This window comes from Tenebrio molitor, chromosome X (genome assembly GCF_963966145.1).
Source record: "Tenebrio molitor chromosome X, icTenMoli1.1, whole genome shotgun sequence".
NCBI classification, from domain to species: Eukaryota; Metazoa; Arthropoda; class Insecta; order Coleoptera; family Tenebrionidae; genus Tenebrio; species Tenebrio molitor.
In genome coordinates, this window is record NC_091055.1 from 11,218,010 (window position 1) to 11,240,770 (window position 22,761).

General features: G+C 34.6%; 2 protein-coding genes across 6 annotated transcripts in view; both read right to left on the reverse strand.

Annotated features, from left to right (window-relative positions):
* Asap (ArfGAP domain of ASAP) overlaps positions 1-19,955 on the reverse strand; it is a 56,285-nt gene extending 36,330 nt beyond the window's left edge. For 2 of the 5 annotated variants that reach the window (XM_069060882.1, XM_069060880.1), the window contains exon 1: positions 19,702-19,955. In XM_069060882.1, coding sequence (XP_068916983.1) covers positions 19,702-19,836 — 135 coding nt within the window. In that variant the 5' untranslated portion in view covers positions 19,837-19,955. The remainder of the gene's footprint in view (positions 1-19,701) is intronic. The other 3 variants (XM_069060884.1, XM_069060883.1, XM_069060885.1) reach the window with 3 other exon arrangements.
* Positions 19,956-21,230: 1,275 nt separating this feature from the next.
* Rap2l (Ras-associated protein 2-like) lies at positions 21,231-22,758 on the reverse strand. The gene has a single exon (XM_069060898.1). The coding sequence runs from the start codon at positions 22,389-22,391 to the stop codon at positions 21,846-21,848; it is 546 nt and encodes a 181-aa protein (XP_068916999.1). The 5' UTR covers positions 22,392-22,758; the 3' UTR covers positions 21,231-21,845.
* Positions 22,759-22,761: the final 3 nt, after the last annotated feature.

The following is a 22,761-nucleotide window of genomic DNA, read 5'->3' on the forward strand; positions in this document are numbered from 1 at the left end:
CGGAAAATTTATTTAGTCATTCCTTTGTGTTAGCGGTTCTTTTTGAAAATTTGAAACGCGCTTTACAATCTTTATTGGCGTTATCAGTAACAACATGATTATATTTTGTGTGTGTCACAACGTCACAGTCTTTCTTTGACCCTTTATCGCACGATTTCGTCACGTTTTATTTACACTAAACATCGATACGGTCTAATCTGGAAATCTAACGAAATCAATTGCTCAAGTAAGTTTATAAAAGCGGGTCAAGTCAACGACGTACTCCTCTAGATGAAGCGAATAAAATTGGCATTAAAAGGACACCCTGACAAGATTATTGCAAAACGCAAATTGAATTTTTGTCTCGCGTTCGGATTGCTTTTTGAAAAAATTAGTGTAAAAGCGGTGTTTTTTTGAGTGACTGACGAACTGTGAAATGAGAGATGAACTATTAAAAGGTCAGCAGGAACATGAGATAAAAGTGGCTCACGTTACAGTGCTCCTGGGGGTTGGAACGCGGATGAGCGAATCAATACCAGGAAGTGACTTAGTTGTATCAAATATGAAAAATGGGTTTGTTCGAAGCGGTGGGGGTCGGAAACAAAATTAGAATAAACTCCTGAAAGCATGATTTTATTGAGCCGAACTCGCCCCTGTAATTAGCGTTCTATGTTGCGGTACAACCCTCCGAAAAGAGAAGTTGTGAAAGTTTGGCGCAACAAAAACATCGGAAAAAGTTGCGACGAGATGTAGAAAAATCAAACATTTAGGCCGTCGAGACTGTTGCTCTCGATTTAACAGTAGTTAAACATGTCGAGTCGTTAAGCTGAAATGAAGACAATTTCATTGTTTCAACTGGAACAGGAGAAATGCTAGACTAGAGTAAATAAAAACAATGTCGGAGTTGTGTGTAGTATTGACGTTATGCTATAATGATTACATGTTTATGCATGTGGTACAAGATATTACCGTAAGAAGATGATGATGGCACGCTATCGGAGAAGAAGTCGTAGCTCGGAGAGTTTATTAACCGACTATTCAACAAAGTAGGTATGAAATGGAATTGATTAAAGTGCGGATGAAAAATACCACGGTTGAAATTAGAGTTGATGTCGTAGTTAGAGGAGTAGAGGTCCTCCAATAGGGCCGGCCTCGGCTACAAATAGCCCCAAGAGAGCTTACTTCGTGGAGATGGGTGCGGGTTGGCATTATACACCACAATTATTTACGTTTAACTGTTCCCCTTCACGCTATCTGCGGTTCTTCTAAAAATTTCATTCATTAGTGGTAAATTGGCAAAAAAGTAGAAAAGAGAACTGGCCGGGGCCGAGCGCAAGGTGGCGGCGATACAATTATTGATCCTGTCAGCGTTTAACAGTGTAAACGTCGGGAATTTAATTAAATTAGAAAATGAAAATTTGTTAGTTAAACTAGCCCCGGAGTGCACACGCGGACTTGTTTGCACTCTGATACGGTTTCAACGAATCGAACAGAATTGTGAAAACCGGGGGTGAAGAAAAATGATTTCTTAACCGTGCGGTAAATTAACTCCTTGTGAATAATTCATCGGGCTTGAGCCACATCCGATTATTTGTTTCGAAAAAATGTCGTGTTCGATAAATATGCAAATGCGGGAAAATTCATTGTTGCACCGGAGGAAATATTTTTCGCCGGATCGTCCTTCGGTGATTTAATTAAAATGTGCGGGGCGTTCGAGTCGAAGGCCAGGATATCTGTTTCCTGTGGCACGGCGGGGCGCTTTGTTGACACTGTGGCACCGTTTCCGAAATTTCTTTGCGTCTTATAATTAAACCAACGGACGAACCATCAGCACCGGAGGAAGACCGGTGACGCGTCCGTCGCCTCTAGATCTTTGTCAAATCTATTCCCATGATTTATTGTTTACGGTGAAAACCCGTTGTGATTCACCACACCAACGGAGCCATTTCCTAGCCAAAGAGGATATTTCCGGTGAACTAGATAATTTGGCAACGATGCCCATATAACGAGCCGGGGAGGCAATTTTCACTTGACCTCCAATAATTGCCATTGCCTCTAATTTTAAAATTGACAACTTTCCCTACACGGCGATGCTATTATCTATAATTACTCTACGCTGCTCCCAAATCCTATGCAAAATTCAGTTATTTATAAACTAATTGAAGTACACCCGACTCCTACGTCCCGGGCTAAATAAAATCGCGCCATCGCAAATATCATCATAACTGGACCATTTCGGACAACATCTCGACCGTGGAGGCGATCACTCTATTTGCCGATCGAGGAAGAAGCTTCCGTTCTCTTTGTTTGTATATTCTACCGATTATATAAACATCCACACCACTTGTACTTTGGAAGCTTTCTTCACTCTGTGCTACTCTCATGTGTGGGTGTAGTAAGCAACGACTTTTTCACATACACACCATACAACAGTAATCTATTCAACATGCTGCCTTCAATTTCCTTGCATTATTTCAGACCGACTAACATAAATTACTGTTTGTTTTGCTTTTCTAGCCGTTCTGATATTTCGGTCGAAAAGTTTAATGACTCGGATATAATTCTTTGTTGGATTACCCCCTAAAAATATTAATTCCTGAATAAATACTTCCAACTAATGAGAATGCGCATGCATAATACAGTTTCATCAAATCTAAATTTCATATTTTGTTCCCAACTCATTTTCGCTCTAAATCGTTCCGACTAACACAACGACAATCGTCCAAAATTCAAGATGACACAATAATTATTGTCCGCAAAAACTAGAGGAAATAGGTGTGATAAAGCACTTATCTGGAATTAATGAAGGAGCAACGAACTCTGTCAAAATTGTAAAGTTTGATAACATCGAGCGATTAAAATGCAATTTTGTCACAGATTTGTAAAAAAACAAACAACAAAAATGTCTGCAGTGACGATTCGAGATTCGACGCTACTCTAGATTTTATTTTGTCAGGTCGACAACTACCTGCAAGAGTGATAACAAAGCTGTTTTCAGTCGAACGCGTTTCTTCTACAGGAAAAGCATTTTTCGCACAAAAGGGACGACAATGTCGGAGATAGTGAAGTGGTTAACGCACTTACAGTTCCATGTAGAGTGCACGTGCTCCATCGAAATCGCACTTTTCCACCCATCGAGAAAACACACGTGCGTTATGGTCCGACCCCACCCTTTCTCAGAGAGCCACAAAATATTTTAGCCAAATTGTTGTACTGACCGACGCTCTACCTGAATACTTCTTGCAGTACAAAGATGTTTCCAGGCTGGCAACTGACAAGGGTCGGTCATAAATCTGACCGATCTGATGCAAATTATGGAATTTCTTGCAACTCCCAGAGCCACACGGGAGCCCTTGGTATTTTGTAAATTCCCGGAAATTGTTTGTGAGGGAAATTATTTGATTTTTGTCGATTTCGACTTGTTGACGTCTGAAAAATAAGACGACAACAAATGGCGAAAATAAAACTCGAGAGAAAGGAATTTGATGATTTTGTTGTGCATATTTTTATCGTAATTAGAGAAATGTTAAATATTTAATAAGGAGATTTGAGCTTTGATGTAGAAAAATAAAGAATTGAAATGGAATTTAATGGAATGGCAAAATAAATATTTTTCATAATTTTAAAAGTCATTTCTTATTCATCTTGACTATTGTAAGTGAGCGCCCTTTCGAGAACAATGCAAATAAACTTGTTTTTGAATAAAAGAAGACAAAGAGCGTTTGTATAATATGTTAATATCTTTCCGTTCGTAATATTTCTTTGGTGAGAATTCCACCATCAAGTTTTAAGGAAATTTCGTTTTGAACGTAAATTCTATACAAGTACTCTCTTTATGATGCTCTCAGACAGTGTTGCTATGTATATACATAAGCAACTAAAAAGCTTCTTTGTGAAGGTTGCTTTGAGAAAAGAACATATTCTACTCCATTAAATTTATTTCCCTTAAATATTCCTTTCAATAGAATTGTGTTTGTTGAAAGTCGAGTGCGATACGGAATTTTAAATTTAAAATAAATAATGAATGTATAAATCCAGACAAATAGAAGGGAATATCAAGTCGCAGGATCGATATCGTAAAAAGTCGAATCTAGTCCTGACAAATCTAATATCCTGTTATGTCTACACTGTCAAACGCAACCATCGATGTATACCAGCAAAATCAATCAAAACTGGAAACTACCTGCGCCAGTGCTTGTTAGACCCCTTCTGGGAGCTTCGCTTTCACTGGAGGACTCGATTGTCAGTTCCTTTAATAATCCCGATTGATGGACCAGACACTGGAGACTCTGAACATCGCTAACCCTTCTCGTTGACATAGTCCTTAATTAACCTTATCAAACTCGAGCCATATATTGACTGGTGTCGAAACGTCACATACTCATACATTTGAATCGAGTCATGGCAAGACAGATTTCACCCTTTCGCCAAAATTTATGTTAATACAGGGTTGACACGAGTGTGTAATCCCTCCCTCGACGCTGAATTATACAACATTAAGTTGGTCTGGATTCAAAAATCGTCTGCCAAATTTGCTAAGCCTTAGAAAGAGGATACACTCTCGTCATAATGTGTTCTTGTCGCAAATTCGCTTTGATGATTTATTAATTGTGTTAAGGCTCCTGCACGCTACCCTGAAATTTCGTTTAATTTTCAACAAAATCTGAGCTCATTAAATTCGCAAAAAATCTCCTAATCGCTTTATCTCGTTGGCACAAATCCCCAAAAAAGCGTGATACGCGAAAACATCATCGTCAGTTGAGACTGTGGGTAATGGTACAGATATTGATCGACGTCTTGCTTGAAAATATTCAGAATTGTTCTGCCAGAGTACGAATAGAATGGAGGAATCGTGTTGTCGGAATCTATACCCGATAGAGTCGAATGGTGCAGTTAGAGCGGATAAATATGTAATAACGATCGACAATAGACAAATGATCGAATAAACCGGAAGTCGACCAAGCTCGAATGAGCCGGAGGGTCGCATAATTGCGACCAGGTACAATCCTGGAAATATAATGTCATATTGAATCGTTCCATTTGCACTGAATATTACATTACGCTCTTATCGGTGCATCAAATTGTGCACTTTCGGTCTTTTAACGACACCACCATCGCTCTACCAAACGACACCACCATCGCTCTACCAGAACACAAAATGTTGTTTGACTTTGTCGGTTGCGACACCGCTTGCAAACAAGTCTCCTTGGTAGACTTTGGTATTTCGTTAATTGTTGCCAGAAGTAGCGACAAAATTATTCTGCGCTGAGTAACGACAACGAATGACAAATTATTGCGGTTCCAGGTAAGCGCTCTCTGCAATTATCAACTTTTAACGTTGAACAAATAAATATTTGACTTGGGTGATTTTGCACCATTTTTAATCTAAATGCAAGTGCAGCTGTCATTCGTTACACCTTAATTATGTCGTTCGGTTTGATAACTAGATTAGTGTGAACTAACCTTTACACATAATTCATTTTATTTATCCTGTATTTGATACGTTCTGTTAATTGTTAAAAATTATGTCTTCATTTTTTTTCATTTTTCTACTTACGTAAGTATGTACTAAGTTAAGTCGATTAGCATGAACTGTAGTTTGCTTACATTTTTAATTATTTATTTTGTATTTGTTTTTGTTGTCAATAAAGTCGTTAAAAAACAAACATGTATTGATCTCGTTATATCAGTGAGAATCACGATCTGATTTTTTTTTATTCATTTACGCACACAAGCATTAGGTTACTTAAGCAGATTAACGTGATTACACTGTGCTTACATTTTTCTTTATTCACTTTGCACTTGTCTCTGTTATTTATGAAGTCATTAACAAACAATTATAAATTTTGTTCAACCGTTACACATGATTTTTTGGTTTATTTTTGTACTTACTTAAGTAATACACTGCGCACAAAAAAGGATTTTAAGGTTTTCCTCGACGGCACACTTCCGGATATAGGTACTTCTTTTTATCTTTAAAAACAATCCAAAGAATACAGATCACGTTTTTATTACGTTCATAATGTTGACTTATTGCTGGTTTTATGGAATAAATTCTCATGTTACGATAACTCCCCTTGTTATTAGGTCCAGCATTAACTTTTTGTACGCAGTGTACCTAATCATTCATTTTACGTTGTCTGCATTTTCGATTACATATTTAATTAGTACTTGCTCCATAAACATATCGGGTGTTTTGTTAAATTTCACCCCGTAGTAAGCGTTGAAGAGTCGATAGCTTTTCGCTTGATGCTCGTCATTTGTTTCAAAAGTTAGTGTTATTTTTTTTTATGTGAAGTTATACTTGTGATACATTGTTGTTTTCAGAATTAAAATCTCTATCAGAATTACTAATAAAAAGTATGTAATCCCATTTGAAAAAAATATTTTGACAGTTTACCCTTGAAGCCCATAGGGCTATACCTGATTTTATTAGACCATTTTATAGCCTATTAACAACCATTGAATTTGGTGTATAGATAATTAAAATCCTCCGATAAATAAGGGAGCTATGGACTCGTCTTTTTTTTTGGGGACACTCTGTATATAATGGGTTAAATAAATGAACTAACTTTCTTTTGTTATTTGCTCTTTGTTTCCCTTCCTAGGACCTAAAACGTTATCAAAGATACCTTTTGTTGTATTACGAATTATTTCGATTTCTCTTAAGTGAGAATGAGCAAATATAACTCAGTGTATATTACGTCTAAATATATTTATTTTGCTGTTGTATTTATTTATATTACTAATGTTACTTAAATAGTTTAGCGTGATCGATATTTAGCCAACATTTTTCTTATTTTTTTTTTACATGTTTGTTGGTGTTATTAATCAACCTATTAAAAACAAATATGTACATATTTTATTGAAATGTGTAGAATTTTTTGATTGATTAAAGTAGGCAACTATTAGGTCACTTATGTACAGGGTGTATTAAACATGGAGCATAATATTTACGTCACATGATTCTATGTTGAAATACAAGCAAAAAACTCTAATACGAATTTACTGTTAACCCTCTGCTCATGGAGTTATTAACAGTCAAACTTGAAAATTTGCTTCGATTGTAATGGAGAAATCATTTAAACATAATTCAACAAGTAAATAAATATTCCAGCATTAATTTTATCATTTGATTATTGGTAGGTATATTTGTAATTCCTTTTTAAAAATGCAAAATCTTTACTGTTCATAAATTTTGAACCCATTGCAACATCGCCAGCTCGAGTGATTTTTTGATCCTGAGTAAAGTCAGAAAGTAACAAGATGGTCATTAATGTCATTTTTAATAATAATAATAATAATAATAATAATAATAATTTAAAAGCTATCCGTCTAAGACCACATTCGAATTCGAATTTTTTGTTCGGTATTCAAATAGATTGGGTGGTATTTAACTGTTTACCAAATTTACCAAATTTATTCATACAAAAAATTACTTTCGTTACCCAAAAATACTAAATGCTCACCAAAATTAAGACCATACATAATCCTAGAGCGATAACCAGATATTGACATCCTGCTAGTTTCTTATATTATTTGCTACTAAAAATAACTTTTGTTGCCTAAAAATGCTATATGTTCACCAAATTGTATTCCATATTTAATTCTGAAATGATAACCTGATAATTTATTTTTTGTTAGTGTCTTATATTTATGCAGTAAAAAAAACTCTTTGTCTCACAAAAATACTAAATGTTTACTATATTTTGTACTATATTCAATTTCAAATGGATACCCAGATTTAGACTTCTTATTACCCTCTCATACAGAGTGTCTCATAATTAAAGCATTCCGACTCCAAAGCGTTGCAGAGAGAATGCCGTGAAGCAAGTAAGAACTTGTTGAAAAAAGTTTTGAATAATTCTTAAGATGATACAATAACCCTTCTAACTTTGTTCAATACAGCAACCGCATTCCTTACCTTATAATTTTCTGATCAAAGCGTTGCCAAGGTTACAAAACAATAATCCCGCCCAATTGCCGTCTCTCTTTGAACAAAAATTGCAAAAATTAAATATTTTTTTACTCCGCGATAACGTTACTTTTCTAAGACAATTTTTTGCATCATTATTTTCTCACGATGAATAAAATAAACGGCAAACATTCCTAATTTCTATTTGAAGAAAATTTGATGCAAACTCTACACCTTCAGTATCTTTGTAAGGAATTTTATATTGTATATCAATTGTAAGAAAAATCTATGTTTTATTAGGTCTCCTCTCAATAAGGACATAGAATGCAAAAGAATTTCGCAATCGAGTATCAGCCAACGTTTTTTCGAAAACTGCACAGCTCCACATTAGCGGAAAGTCAAAAAAATTTTTGTCTACAATTATCTTGATGTTTTAAATTTGGAATGCTCTGACCAACTAATAATGATAGCAACCGTCAAACAAACGATGTAACTTCTAATTTTGTAAGGTTTGGTTGCAATTTTGGGAGAATTACTGGTGTTTAATAAAAGAAAGAAGAGAAAACAAAAATAAGTTCCGAAATTGATGAAGATGATCTGCCTTTGGATGTATTAGAAACAGCAGTCTTATCCCGGAAAAGCCTTCTAGACAATATGAATCTGCTTAGAAGGATTTCATGAATTGGTGTGGCTCTAAGAAATTAAAGAACGTGTCTGAAAGTGTGATACTGGCCAATTTGGAATATAAAGCTAAGAAATTGCGAAATAGTGACCTTTACTTTAATCAAAAATTGCTGAACGTAAAAGTCTTTTTTGTTCTAGATTGTATAGTCCGGACAAAATAAATGTGAATCCTGACTTTATTAAGTCAAATTATTTAACATGTTCAAATCAAAATGTAAAGAAAACAATAACAAAGATTTATGATGGGAAACAGATGGTTATCCACCACCAAAGTTGCAAGTAGAATTTCGAAAACTCGCTGCCCTGCCCCTTTTCGAGAACGACCTACCATAAATCTTTATTATCGTTATCATGTTATTAAATAATTTGACTTAATAAAGTCAGGATTCACATTTATTTTGTCCGGACTAGAAATCCAGTGAACAAAAAACAATCCCTTTGACAACCGATTTAGGTCATAAAATGTCTACATTTTTTATCAGTTTTCGAAAAAGTAGTTTTTTTGAGCATGTGCTTAATATAAATGGATAGCATGAATATTTATATTTGCAGTAAAGGCGCGTAACGTGAGCGTTCCACATTTGGTGAACATTTAGTAAAATCGGTAAACAAATAGCATTTAGAGTGCAAGCAACAGTAAAACAATACGAAACATTGCTATTTTGGTGACGCTGTTCTCATTTTCCAAAATATAATTATTTGGTGTCCACTAAGAATTTTTGATGTTAATTTAATTTTTTGGAGGACAGCGCTAGGGGTGTATAATTTAATTTTGTGAACATTATATTAATACTCAAATGGATTCACGTGACATAAATATAATGCGCCATTTTTAATACACCCTGTATATTATGTGTGAACTAGATTTTATTCAGAATTTATAAAATTTATTTCAATATATTTATTTGTATTTCTATTATTACTGACAAATCAATCATAAAAATTAATTTTGCTGAATCCTTGAATATTATGCCTTTGATTTAATCGACTCATTTAAGTAGGTTACTGTAAAGTATGCTTCCACTCATTCATTTGTTTCTACTATCAATGAATTTATTATAATATAAATACCTACACATTTTGTAGAATCATGGAAAACATCTGTACTTAGTAAGTTTAACTAGACTTTAAATATTTATTATATTTTACATTTGTTTACATAAAAGGTGACACGGCATCGAGGCCGGATTTATTTATCATTATTACCTACGGATATTTCTATCAAGCAATGATAATTCCTTTAAAAACACCATGTTTTATTATCATGTATTTTACTACAGGCCCACTCATTACAGGACATCTACGTCGGAGTTTGTTCATACAATACTACGGATTACAGATACATAATACCGAAAAAAGTATGTAATAATAATAAAGTAATATGTATTCCCCAGCGATCACCCATCCAAACACTGACGGCACCCGACATTGCTTAACTTCACAGTATTTTGTTATTTTTATTAATTAAAGCATTATAAAAAATATTTTTGATTTCTATACTTTAATTTTTTAATTCGTGTGCATAAGTAGTACATAAGTTACTTAAGTAGATAGTTTGATTCTACTTGGCCTCCGTTATTTCATATTCTTTTCTTTTATAAATGAAATCTTTGTTGAAACAAAAATATACATTTTCTTCCAAACTCTTGGTTGATTTAAGCACGCGAGTAACAGCTTACATAAGTAGATTAGTATGAACTAAACTTTACTTAGAACATTTAAAATCATCATCATCATCAAATAAATCCTAATTTTGGTGAATTATTGGCATGTTTTTAGTTTGATTGATTTACGTACGTGATTATCAAGTGGATTACGTAAAATTAATCCAAAACGTATTTTATTTTGTTCACAGAAAATTATTTTCGTTATCTAGGTGCTCGAGTATCATACAGGTGTCCCTGAAGAGCGCGGCAAGATTTTAACCGCGAGCTACTAGGCTTCATGTAGAACTCGGAAAAAATATTTAAAAAATTCTGTGTCAAAAAAAAGGACATTTAATTCTTGAGCTAAAATTTTTTAAAATAGCTTTTAGTCCTCTACGTTGTTCCACAACCTCGTAGGTAAAATTTCGACACATTTTAAAAATACACCCTTATATATAATTTCTTGCAGTCTAGGACAATATAAATTAAAATTAATTTTATTAATTTTAATTTATATTGTCCTAGACTGTGCAAGAAATTTTGTCTTTATTTGATACTTGCAGTTCAAATTCAACAAATTACAGTTATTAGCAGAAAATAAATCAGATACAATAATAACAATCCTAACAATAATAATAACTGGGGTGGCGCCTTTCAACTACGTTGCTCTTCCAATATATCATATTTTATAAAACATACACCAACGCGGTTCCCTTGTTTTATAGCATATTTCCTAGAGGTTACTTCACATTGGCGTACATTTCATAAAATATGATATACAAGGGTGTATTTTTAAAATGTGCCGAAATTTTACCCACGAGGTTGAGGGACAACGTAGAAGACTAAAAGCAATTTAAAAAAATTGTAGCTCAAAAATTAAATGTCATTTTATTTTTTGACATAGAATTCTTTAAATATTTTTTCCGAGTTCTACATGAAGCCTAGTAGCTCGTGGTTAAAATTTTGCCGCACATTTCAGGGACACCTATAGATTGAACTCGACTTTAAATACTTATCATTCTCAAAAAAAATGTCCTTGTTTGTGTCATCTATGAACAACAAGCAAATACAAACTTTGTAGATTTATAAAAATGATGATCTCAATTTTTTGTCGTAGACTTACGTATGCAAGCAGTAGGTTACTTAAGTAGACTAGTGTACTGTACTTTGCCTACAGTTTTTTTTAAATATACTTAGCATTTGTCTGTCTTATTAATGAAGTAATTATTGAATGAATATTTATAAATATTGTCTTTTTGATCGATCTACGTCCACCACGGCATAATCACCGTCTAAACGCTATGTTAAATAATCGTGGAGTAAACGTAGCGGTTTGTTCGCGTTACGGTAAAGTTTGAATAAGTTTAGTCCATTGTTGGGGGACTGGTATTTTTCTGTTTTGAAGAAACCCAACTGACAAGCATAAAACCGACCATGCCACAGCTCACAATGCGTCGGCAAACGTGAAGCAAACGGTAAAATGAATTTAAATGTGTAGCTGTATCATAATTTCGTCGAGTAGATTTGCGTAAATCCCCGGCATGCGTCAACTTAAACTGCAACTCCGGTCAGCTGTCATTAAAAGCCACTTTTTCAACCTGTCTCGTGCTCCTTTTCGTCGTGTCTGTAATGACGTCGTTAAAATGACTCAACTTTTACACACCGAATCTTTTCAATTAATTCTGAATTGGATAATGATCGGGATAAAAGGTATCACCGTGTTGAATTTGCTCAATAACAAACGGAAGTTGGCCGACCTTACCCTACTAAACAACATTCACGAATCTAAAAACAGTTATGCGTGCTCAACTCTCCGTAACGCCAAGAGCATTTTCATTTAAATTGCACACTATCTAAAAACAAATGGAAAATGGTGCCGTTGCGACATCATTAGGGAAAAATCGTTTAATTGCGAAGCGTAAACTTCGCATTATCATAACTCGATTGAATTTAATCTAGTCGAAGGAACAGCGTCTTGCGGAGTTTTCACGTTTGGCTGGTCCTTTTTGCGTTGCATTAGTCCTCCACTAATATTGTTGTTTCCGTCCGATACGTATTTACTTCAAAGAGAAAACATTCTAACACAAATACCCGCGCGCGGAGCTCGTTGTTTGTAAAGTTTTTTCGAAATATTGTTCGAAAATAAGGAAATGTAGACAGAAGAGAGAAAACACGCAACGTAAATAACTCCAGAGAAAAACCATTGTATCAAGATAACGTGCATAATAAGAAAAATACACGCCGAGGTAAAACAACCGCGTTGTACAAACACATTTAGAAAAATATTTAAGCTGCTAATAATCTCGATCGGGGAGTATAACAGCGTGAATAAATAAAATTACAGCACACTTCGCTAATCTCAATTTTGTAACTTCAAAGTTTGATTGAAAATTCGGTGTGTTTATCAAGTGCCGAGCTTATTTCTCCGTAAAACGGTCGATCATAATCTCATTTATAATTCCAAATTCCCTCAAACGCCGTGTAATTTGGCGAAAATTATTTTTGCACAAAATTTAAATTGATCCCTCTTTGAAGTCTAAAAGTCACGTAATGTAGATGACAAGAGCCAAAACGCACCAACCTATTTATAAACATCCGACTCACTTATCCGAATTTATGGTTTCCACTTCCGGACAGTAAAATGGAAGATTATTGTGCAGTATCTAATTTCAATTAGACACAATACGATGTCCATTTGAGTTACAACAGACTCCTACAAAATTAACCAGAGTTGTCTCTTCCACTGTATAAAGCTAATACGGTTAAAACTTTTATTACTTCTGTGTGCCATTCGATACTTGCCGACATCCAAAAGTCTGACAAAGCGCCTTGAATATCTACCGAACAAATTCAATATGTAGTACAGAATCAGTACTATATACTCGTATCTGAGTCATCCTAATTTTGAAATAAATTACAGATAAGATAAAATGACTCAGGTTTACTTCTTTAACAAATAAATCTCTCTTCGTTTCGTCATCTTCCCGATGCTCGACATGTTTCAAAATCTTTTAAAAAATACTCAAGTTTAGTCTCTCGATAAATGATTGTAGTTGAAGTAGGTCATGTCATGTGAACTGTCAATTTTGTCGTTGTCAGTTTTGTCATTGTCATTTTTTAGGTGAAAAGTGCGGTGATAAGAGTTTTATTTATTTTTGTTAAATTAACGATTGAATCTAGAAATATTGAGTTGTTTTGCAATCAATTTTAAAAATATTGAGTTGTGTTGCACCCAATTTAACTCCCGTATGTGAACGGTGTGTACTCACTTACGTGGAGCGGCAACCATAAATTTTACATTCAGTTTTCACGCCTACTTCGACTACAATCATTTAGTTTAGAACAACCATGTATATCGGGTGTTCATTTAAATTTATTCTCAAAGTACGCATTGAATAGTCGATTGTGAACGTACCACGGATTACAGATCACGGATCAGCTGTTTAAATCTAACCTCACTTTTTGCGTTATTTGTGTTTTTACTCTGCAGACTGACGTGTGGTGCGTTCACAATCGACTCTTCGACGCCAACTTTGAGGATAAATGAACACTTGCTTTATTTTGTTTCAGTTGTCTATTATTTATTACACTCTACCAGTAAGTTATATAAATATAATAAAAAGTCAGATCAATATTATTGTTTATACATATGTATGTTAATATCTTAAATAAATAGATAATTCGCTCTTTTCTCTTGTATTCTGCTACTACTGTTATGGTTGCCGCTATTATTACCACTACGAGCAGTTATCGCTGATAAACTTGTCGTCATAATAAATATTGTCGATTGTAGATATGTATTTTAACACGACGGATTTTATTTTGTGAGTACCTACACCGCACAAAAAGAATTAATCGTGAAGGTCCCCTACAGCGAATATTTTATAAAAACTCGTGATAACGTACTGATAACGGTACTGTTTAAAAAACAAAAAATGTATTCGTTGAAGCTATAATTAGTGTTTTTATATTTTTTGTAGTCGAAATGTTGTTCAAACTAAACTGTTATAATAAAATAGAAAATAGTAAATAGAGGTTAGTACGACAGAATAATAGAATACATTTTGTTTGACCTATTTATAAAATTAGAATTTTTTTTTGTGAGGCACTGACAGACAACTGGAATTTCACCGATCGATTTTGAAAGGGTCCAGATTTGTGAATCAGCAAAGCACGTTGGTTGTCTCCCATCAAGTTAGTTTTTGGCAACAAAGAGAGTTTGGGCAAGCGTAATTTGGGCCAGCTGTGTACGCTTAAGAGCGAGCATAAAATTGAAATTAGTCGGTCCCCAAAGGTCCACTTGAATTTTTGTACAATGTGAAAATTTATTTTGATCACATTTATGCAAATCGCCTTGAATTATTCATCTTTCCCGCAAGTCGCGTCCTGATTGAGATTTGGGCGGTGATAGAGGAAGGGACCTGTTAGAGATCACTTTATTCCCGGAACGATTTCCATTTTATGCTGATCGATTGATTTTATCTTCCATCAGCTAAGAAGTCTTTAGTGATTACCCTCGAAGTCGAGTCCTGTAAACTTCGTCTGACATGATATTGTATTCGTGAACGTTATGGCCGATTTATTGGGACGTAAAAGAGGAATCGATCGGACTCGGGGTAAATTACGAAATCATCGGAAACTACTACATAAATTACACCAATAAAAATAACTCGGCTTCCAGTCATTTTAACGGTGTAATCGAAAAAAATTATCACATTTTAGGGTTCGTAGAGGGTATTAGAGTGTCTGTTTCCGTTCCCTAAGATAACGATACGCACACGTGTTATACTTCCTTTAATATTATGAAAATGTTTTTATAAATACTCTACCCGTATCCAATCATCTACTAACCAAAACACAATTTGTACCGCAACTATTTTTTTCCATTTTTATTCAGACTGACACCCTTAAAACAGAAAATCTATCCACGTCACTATCTCTATCCTCGTATCTACCGCACACAACATCACAAATATTTAAACAGTTGTTTGATTTTTCACGCTTCCTTAATTTTTAAAATACGTTTTATCCAAATTGTCACAATCTTGACTACTTCTCCGGAAAATAAAATTGCGAGAAATGGAACTCGTATGCGACGTTGTTTTGCCTTTTATCACTCGCTTCTTAGGCGAACGACATGAAAGAATTTTATATCAGCTATAAAAGTTTGAAAACAACGATTTATGGCGTGGATAATAGAAAGTTTTCAACAAATTAAAAATCGATAATTTAATGTGCATTTCAAGGAAATACATTTTTATTACCCCTCGCAAATTAATTAATAAAAATGAAAAATTGCAACAACGAATACAGTGTAAGAATCGCGCAAAATGATTTCGTCAAAGATTGTACAAGACGATTGTTTTAATGATTATTTTCATATGAGTAACGCTGTCAGATTACTATTCACAGGTATGAGACCGAAGTTTGAAGCACGAGGCGTCAGCCGAGTGATGCAAAATAGGCCGAATACTTAACAACTGACAGGGTACGAATATTGAATAACGTTTTTCGTGGTCGTTTGGGCAAAGTCTTAAAAAACTTTAATTAATTGTAAATTTTGATGTTATCTTTGACAGATGTTAGGTATATAAACTGAAAAGTTTATATATTTAGTTATGTATCTTCACGTTATGTATCTCGGGAAACGAGTCGAGTAGAAAATATTTATTTTAATTAGTTTCGTGTCTAAAGCGTAGAATTATTATCAATTAATAAACGCCATTTATATTGAGCGTCAGTGAGTGATAATATGGTTAGCGAGTCTTGCTCCAGAAACACCTCTACAATCCAATTTTGAACGTTCAGATAACGAAATTTGAGTAAATTAGAAACGTATTTGAGGTTTGAGTGATTTTTTTGGGATTATTCTGGCTGAGATGAAGCCATCATAAACTGCAAATGGAAGTTAGTATCGTCTTGCAATATTACTAAGATAGAGGCATTATAATAATGGTTTTGAGGCAGAGGCTCCTCCCAATACGTCCATAATTGTATTACTAAGTCAAGTAACGTAATTATCTCGGAAAATAACTGAATTATCAATATCGAACGAGTTTTAACAGTCAACAAAGTTAGCGCTCTCGTCTTTTTAATCTGTTTTCGTGGATCAAAGAAAATGAAAAATCGACCAAGAGCTGAACCCGTTTGAAAGAGTTTTTACAGTGAAAAAATTTACATCATCCACTTATTGTTTCGTTAATAAATGTTTTTATCTCGTCCACATGAGCTTTCACTTTTGTTAATTTCGTGTAGAATTTCGGCACCAACAAACAATTTGAACCTCGGATCGATACAGCTCGACTAAGACGTCATTACGTCCTTCAATTAGTATTTTTCGCATTTCTCCTCACCTTTACACCGACGTATCAACTTTCACGACGATACGATATTGTTTAAATTTAACTGTAAACTTCCCATCTATGTGAAATGAAATATTATCATTCTTCCATTGAATTGAATTTTGCGAGAACGCTATTGGAATTTTGTTTATTTTAGATTTACATGACGTTCTGACAAAAATGAGGGAAATGAGGACGACGAGGAAGAGTCGCGATTCTCCTCGAAAAATCAAAATGTTTGGATTTTATGGGAATCAGGTTTCGTCACAAATTCCGTCGAGTCTTAGTTTGGAGTCGATCACAAATTTGCGTTTGAACATTTTTACCGATACATCTGCACGTCAATTAAGGGCGTGACAGGCCGAGCGATGTATTTTCTGGTTATTGTACTCTCTCATAACCATTAGCAAAATATTTGCCTGTTCGAACCAAAATAAAATGTAAAAATAATGACGTCTCGTCCATTTATTCCGATTAAAAAAAGATTCTCGTTTGTAACTGTATTGTAAATAACACGCCACTGAAAAAATATTGCAAATAGAAAATACAATAAAATGAACAATAAAGCGTGCAGCTGACATCAGCTACACCCGTAGGTGTGCAGCGACTATTTAAAAATTATTTTTAAAATTTAGATGGTGCAGGAATGGTTTTATGACATAATAAATTCATTATTCGTGTTATTTTAGGCTTGTTGCAACTAGATTTTTTTTTTAGGTCAACGACTGTAGGTACTCAGACTGGTACCGTTCGTTTAAAACAAAATAATTATTAGGTTTATAAAAAATACGGTTACATTCAGCGCGTCACTATAAAGCATTACGACAAAAAATGTATTACTAATTCAGACGTCATGAATTATGACTTGGTTTTAAATTAACTGAAATCACTGGGATCGATACTGTTTTGTTTTTCTTTCCCTAAGAAAATATCCACAAGATAATATTGTATAAATATCGAACGTCACTTGTTCTGAAACATGAGGCATCTGTCTTGACTCCAGACGAAGAAATATTTGTAGACGAAATCTTGCCATATTTGAATATTTTTCTATGTTGCATATACTCCGTTCACTTGAGTAATGTAGCTTCGCCTTTCGTGGCGAGTAAAAATACGGTATTTTAAATTTCACAATTAATAAAAAAAATTGGGGATAGTGACTTTGATGACCATCAAGTGATTTGAAACCGTCTTGTTTTCGTTCCTCGTGAAAGTGTGGTCGTTGCATGTCTGTTTAGCCTTGACCAATACCGAGCAAGCAGGCGAATATCACGTGATTTTATTTATTATATAATTTAAGTGAATAGAGTATAGTATCATGTTCTAATGAAAATTTGGGCTGAGTAGGCTTTGAAAAAAATAAACCATTTGGAACAATGTAAAGTCTGAATTTACCGCCGTTTGACACAAACGACATATGTTTATGTTTAATCGGCACATCATTGAAAATGTTTGTTTTCGGCAAAGGGTGCCTTTGATAGTTGCTTCGAGAATAGAAATCATTGGTTATTCTATTTTTAATTTAAATTGTAAAACATTGCAAAGAAAGAAAAAACAGAAAGATTTTTTTGTTTATAAATTTTAGGTTAGCTGTCAACATGATCTAATTACAACTGTCAATTTACACTTTAAAAAAGGAAAACAATTGATGGTTTCCAACGCCTTCCTACCCCAGGATTTCATTTGAACGCCCCAAAACATGATTAATTTAAATTAAACATATGTATTATCTGATCTTTATTTGTTTTTGGTTGTAATGAATAAAAATTTGTATACATATGTATACAAAAATGGCGTACTAACGGTGCACTACGGTGTAGAAGAGATTACCGTAAACGTCAGAAAAATGTTAAAAAAATTCTATTGGACTTACTTGCTGATTTGGGGGTCTTTGAAAGTGGCACTTAACAGGTCAATTATTTTGAAATATATGTATGAAATTGTCATGGCAGCTACCTCTCCTCGTACACATTATCACAAAGTACAAGATCACTCACTACCAATATCTAATTTTGCATAATAGAGAATTTAGAAGCTTTGGAAATCGAAAAAATTATTTTAAATCCACTACGGTAACATTTCAAGGTAATGATGTACGAATATAATCTTTGTTTACATTCTATTACCGTTAATAATAATAATAAAAATAATTGATTTTTTTGTCGGAAACATTTTTTCTATATTTTTTTCATGTACATTTAAACATCCTCGATACGGTAGTAAGTAGTTTGTACGCCATTTTTGGGACACCCTGTATCATGTTTTGAATTTTTTTTTACATTTTCTTGTTGATACATACATATGTTTTACTTGAGAGAAATAAAAATAAAAGGAAGCATAAAAATGAGGAAAAACATAAATGAATGGAAAAATGAAAATAAAAAAACAATTCTTGAAGTTGAGATTTTGTGGGAATAACAAGCGTCAAAAACAATCCAGACGTCATTTGTCTAGACTAATTCATAAAAAATACAATAAACCGTAAACGTTCAAAAATATTTGATTAGCGCCGAAAAACATGTTAGTAAAGTTAGAAGCTGTCGATGTTTAAATAAAGACACTTTTGTAAAGAAAATCTTGACATTTAAAAATTTCTATGTTATCCAGCTATTAATTTGAAATCGAGATGTATTACCTAAGAGAAAAATAAAAGGAAAAAGAAATTAAAAAATCGAAAAATTCTTGAACTTGAGATTTTTGTAGAATAACAGCAAATAACGTCGCAAACGATTAAATACTCATCTGTCTAAATTAATTCATAAAAATTTACCAGCGTGATTACACTAATTAAAAAAAGGTTAGAAAAAAGTTCAGATATATTCGATTGACTGCCGAAAAAACCGTCAATATAATACATTTTTGATAGGAGCTGTCTATTTTGTCAATTAGTGGTATCAGATCTTTATTCGAGTAAAATATCAATCGTTAACGTGCCGCGATGTTTGAATATCGATCGGAAATTCTGTAAATATTTATGCTGAAATTGTAGAAATATTTTAAATTCGTCGAAGACTATAAAGTCATAAAATTGGCGAGCAGCAACCTAGCTGACTCAAGATTTCCGTCATTTTCGTCCCAGATATGTAGTACAAATTCAAAAAACTTGACGCGCACTAACAATATTTTTCAGACTTACATGAATAACGTCTCTCTCTCCAATTGCAGATTTTCTCCGAAATTTATAGAGATTAGAGACCATGGTGGAGGTCGCTATTGTCGTTCTCTTGACTGCAATCCAATCTAAAATGGTGAAGTTCACTGCAAAGTACATCTGGATGTCGGAAACCACGGAACATTTGAGAAACTCGTTACCGGAATTGCAGATAAAAATCTAAACGGACAGGTGCCAAGCAGTACTGATGCACGAAGACGTCCACCATTGGCACAAAGTGCCATCACATTTGTGTATTAATTAATTTAAAAATTCTATCACACATTTTAGTTTTTCCTCGTTCGGTGTCACTGTCCTGGAAGTACTTATTAGTTATTAGCAACATTGCGAAATCGTTTGTCAGAATTCTTGATTTCGAGAAGAAATTTCAACAATTTCTATAAATCCTTTCATTTGAGATTCCAGAGACGGTTGACTCATTGTAAGATGAATCTACTAAATGTTTAATCAAACACTTCTGCACTGGTGAATAAACAGCATCGATCTGGATTCGAGTGCCACTCGAGAAATTTACTGAAAAAGTGATCCTTTGTATACGAAACAGCGGCGTTTGTTCTTAGATCCTGTGACCATTATAGCTTTGTTGTCCCGATAATGACGTTAATGTTTCATAATAAAACAAGTGTGTTATATAAATTATCCGACGCGACAATGTCGCTACTATCAGGGCGTATTTTATTACAATTGTGGACGATAAACGAGAGGGAACTTGACAGAGTCTCGAGTGGACGATTTTGCGATCGAATCGAATTTTGAAAAAGTTAAATTAATTTTGAATGTGCTGATCGCTTGAGTCGTCTAAAATCGCTAAATTCTAAGCAATCCCAAACAATTAGCACCGATGTGATATGTTTACATAGTAAACAAGATAATCTCCGAAAGGTACAATTATTTATGTATTCCGGGAAATACAACTGATAGTGTATTCTCGTCGCTGATAAACGTATCGATTGTGTACTCCGGGCCCATATTTTTTTTTTCGGAGTGATCATCAACGAACGACAATTCACGAAAAACATTCGAACAAATCAATTATCGCGTTGAATTAACCGAATAATAGTTTATTGGATTTTCCAGCTCGACTGAATATTGGAAATTTGATGCCGGCTTTGATCTAGCGAAACTCAATCGACACCTCTGATGTCGCGTCATAATTTAATTTATATATCGATAGTTGTGTTGGTCTCGGTGAAACTCCGATGATTCATACCCACCGAACGAGGGAGTTAAAATTTTGGGCGAACGAATTTTGTTGAAGAACATCTATGTGATCGCGAGGTGAGTCTCATATTTTGAAAATGATCGAGTTGTCGATGGTAGAAAGCCTATACGAAACAGGTGGCCGAGTTGCAGTTTATTAAATAGTGTAGCGTGTCGAACACTGCCTACACAACTTTCTTTGGAATCTGTCTTGTAGATCGCGTCTTGCGTAGAATACTTCTGAGTTGTGGTTTCTGGACACCTGCGAATCTTGACAAAAATAAAACAAGGTGTCCACTTAAATCTTTTTTTATTATACGTATATATCACAAATCGTATTTGGCTCTCAGATCGCACTCATTATCGTAACATTATTACTTAGTTCTACAAGCATTCATCTTCAAGCACACGCCACTTTTGATTGAAAAAAGTTTATGTTACAAACACAGATCTCCTGATAAAATAATATTAGATTAAAGTATGTACAATATGAGCTCATGATTATTACAGTACCATCAAAGATGAGATAAGTATGCATGATAAAGGCCCAGTAAATCATTTTTGATTAGGCCGATCAATAAACATCAACCATGTAAGAGTTTCGCATTCTGTTTCTAGTTTCAGGCACTATCAAATGTAGATCTTATGGTAGATATGATTCGGTTTAAAAAACTCGTAAATAAAATATTTATGCATCGTTTACGTTGATTTTGTTCAATGTATAAAAATATAGATATTGTGCATTTCTAAGCCAATATTCATCCATGACGTTAAGTATACTAGAAATGAGCATTATTTATAATGTAAATTTATAATCGTCCACAGTGCTATAATGTAAGAGTTCACACAAGCGGGTGCCGCCTGTAGTAACACATTGTTCCCATAAATTCAGAGAAATGAGGCCGCTATTAGAGCACTGTACAACAACAGTAACTTTTCTTTTCCTTTTCGGGGCTAAAGTTCATTTCGCGAACGATTTCGGCAAACACCTCGTTAACGTTGGTCTTGTTCTTGGCGCTCGCCTCGATAAAAGGACAACCCCACTGTTGCGACAGCGAGTTGCCCTCGCTGGTCTGCACCTCCCGCTGGTGGTCCAGGTCGACTTTGTTGGCCACGAGGAGGATGGGGACTCGCTCGGTGCCCTTCACCCTGGTGATGAGCTCCTTCATAGACCGAATATCCTGGAACGTCTGGTGGTTAGTCAAACTGTAGACCACCACGAACCCTTGTCCGTTCTTGATGTAAAGGTCGCGCATGCTGGCGAACTGTTCCGTCCCTGCCGTGTCCAATATTTCCAAAACACAAGGGGAATTGTCCACTTCGATCTCTTTGCGGTAGAAATCCTCGATGGTTGGGTCGTATTTTTCCATGAAACATCCGGAAACAAACTGAACCGTCAATGCACTTTTCCCAACCCCACCCGATCCGAGAACCACAACTTTAAACTCACGCATTCTTACAAATTCGCTATTAATTGATTTTCCAACACGCTGCCGAAGCACTAGACACAATCGCGAGTCGATTGTTTGGGTTCACGATTATCACCTTTATCAGATTAGAGCAATCCATTTCAAAAAACAGTCAAACACACTACGCCATCTTAGCGAACTGTTCATCTCGCAGTCTTTCTATCTGTGATAGACGTAAAGCCACGAGGAATGACTCGGACTTCTATGGAGAGGGGACACCAAACTTCACACTAGCTTATTTGCGCATGCTTCTTCTCGACAACCAAGCATTTACAACATCACAATACCAACAGCGCCACCTACCCTATTTCCGACACAACCAAAACAGAAAACTTCTCCCAACGCACACAAAACA

Coding starts and splice junctions, on each gene's coding strand:
- Rap2l (XM_069060898.1), bottom strand. CDS start 22,391: ATGCGTGAGTTTAAAGTTGTGGTTCTCGGATCGGGTGGGGTTGGGAAA.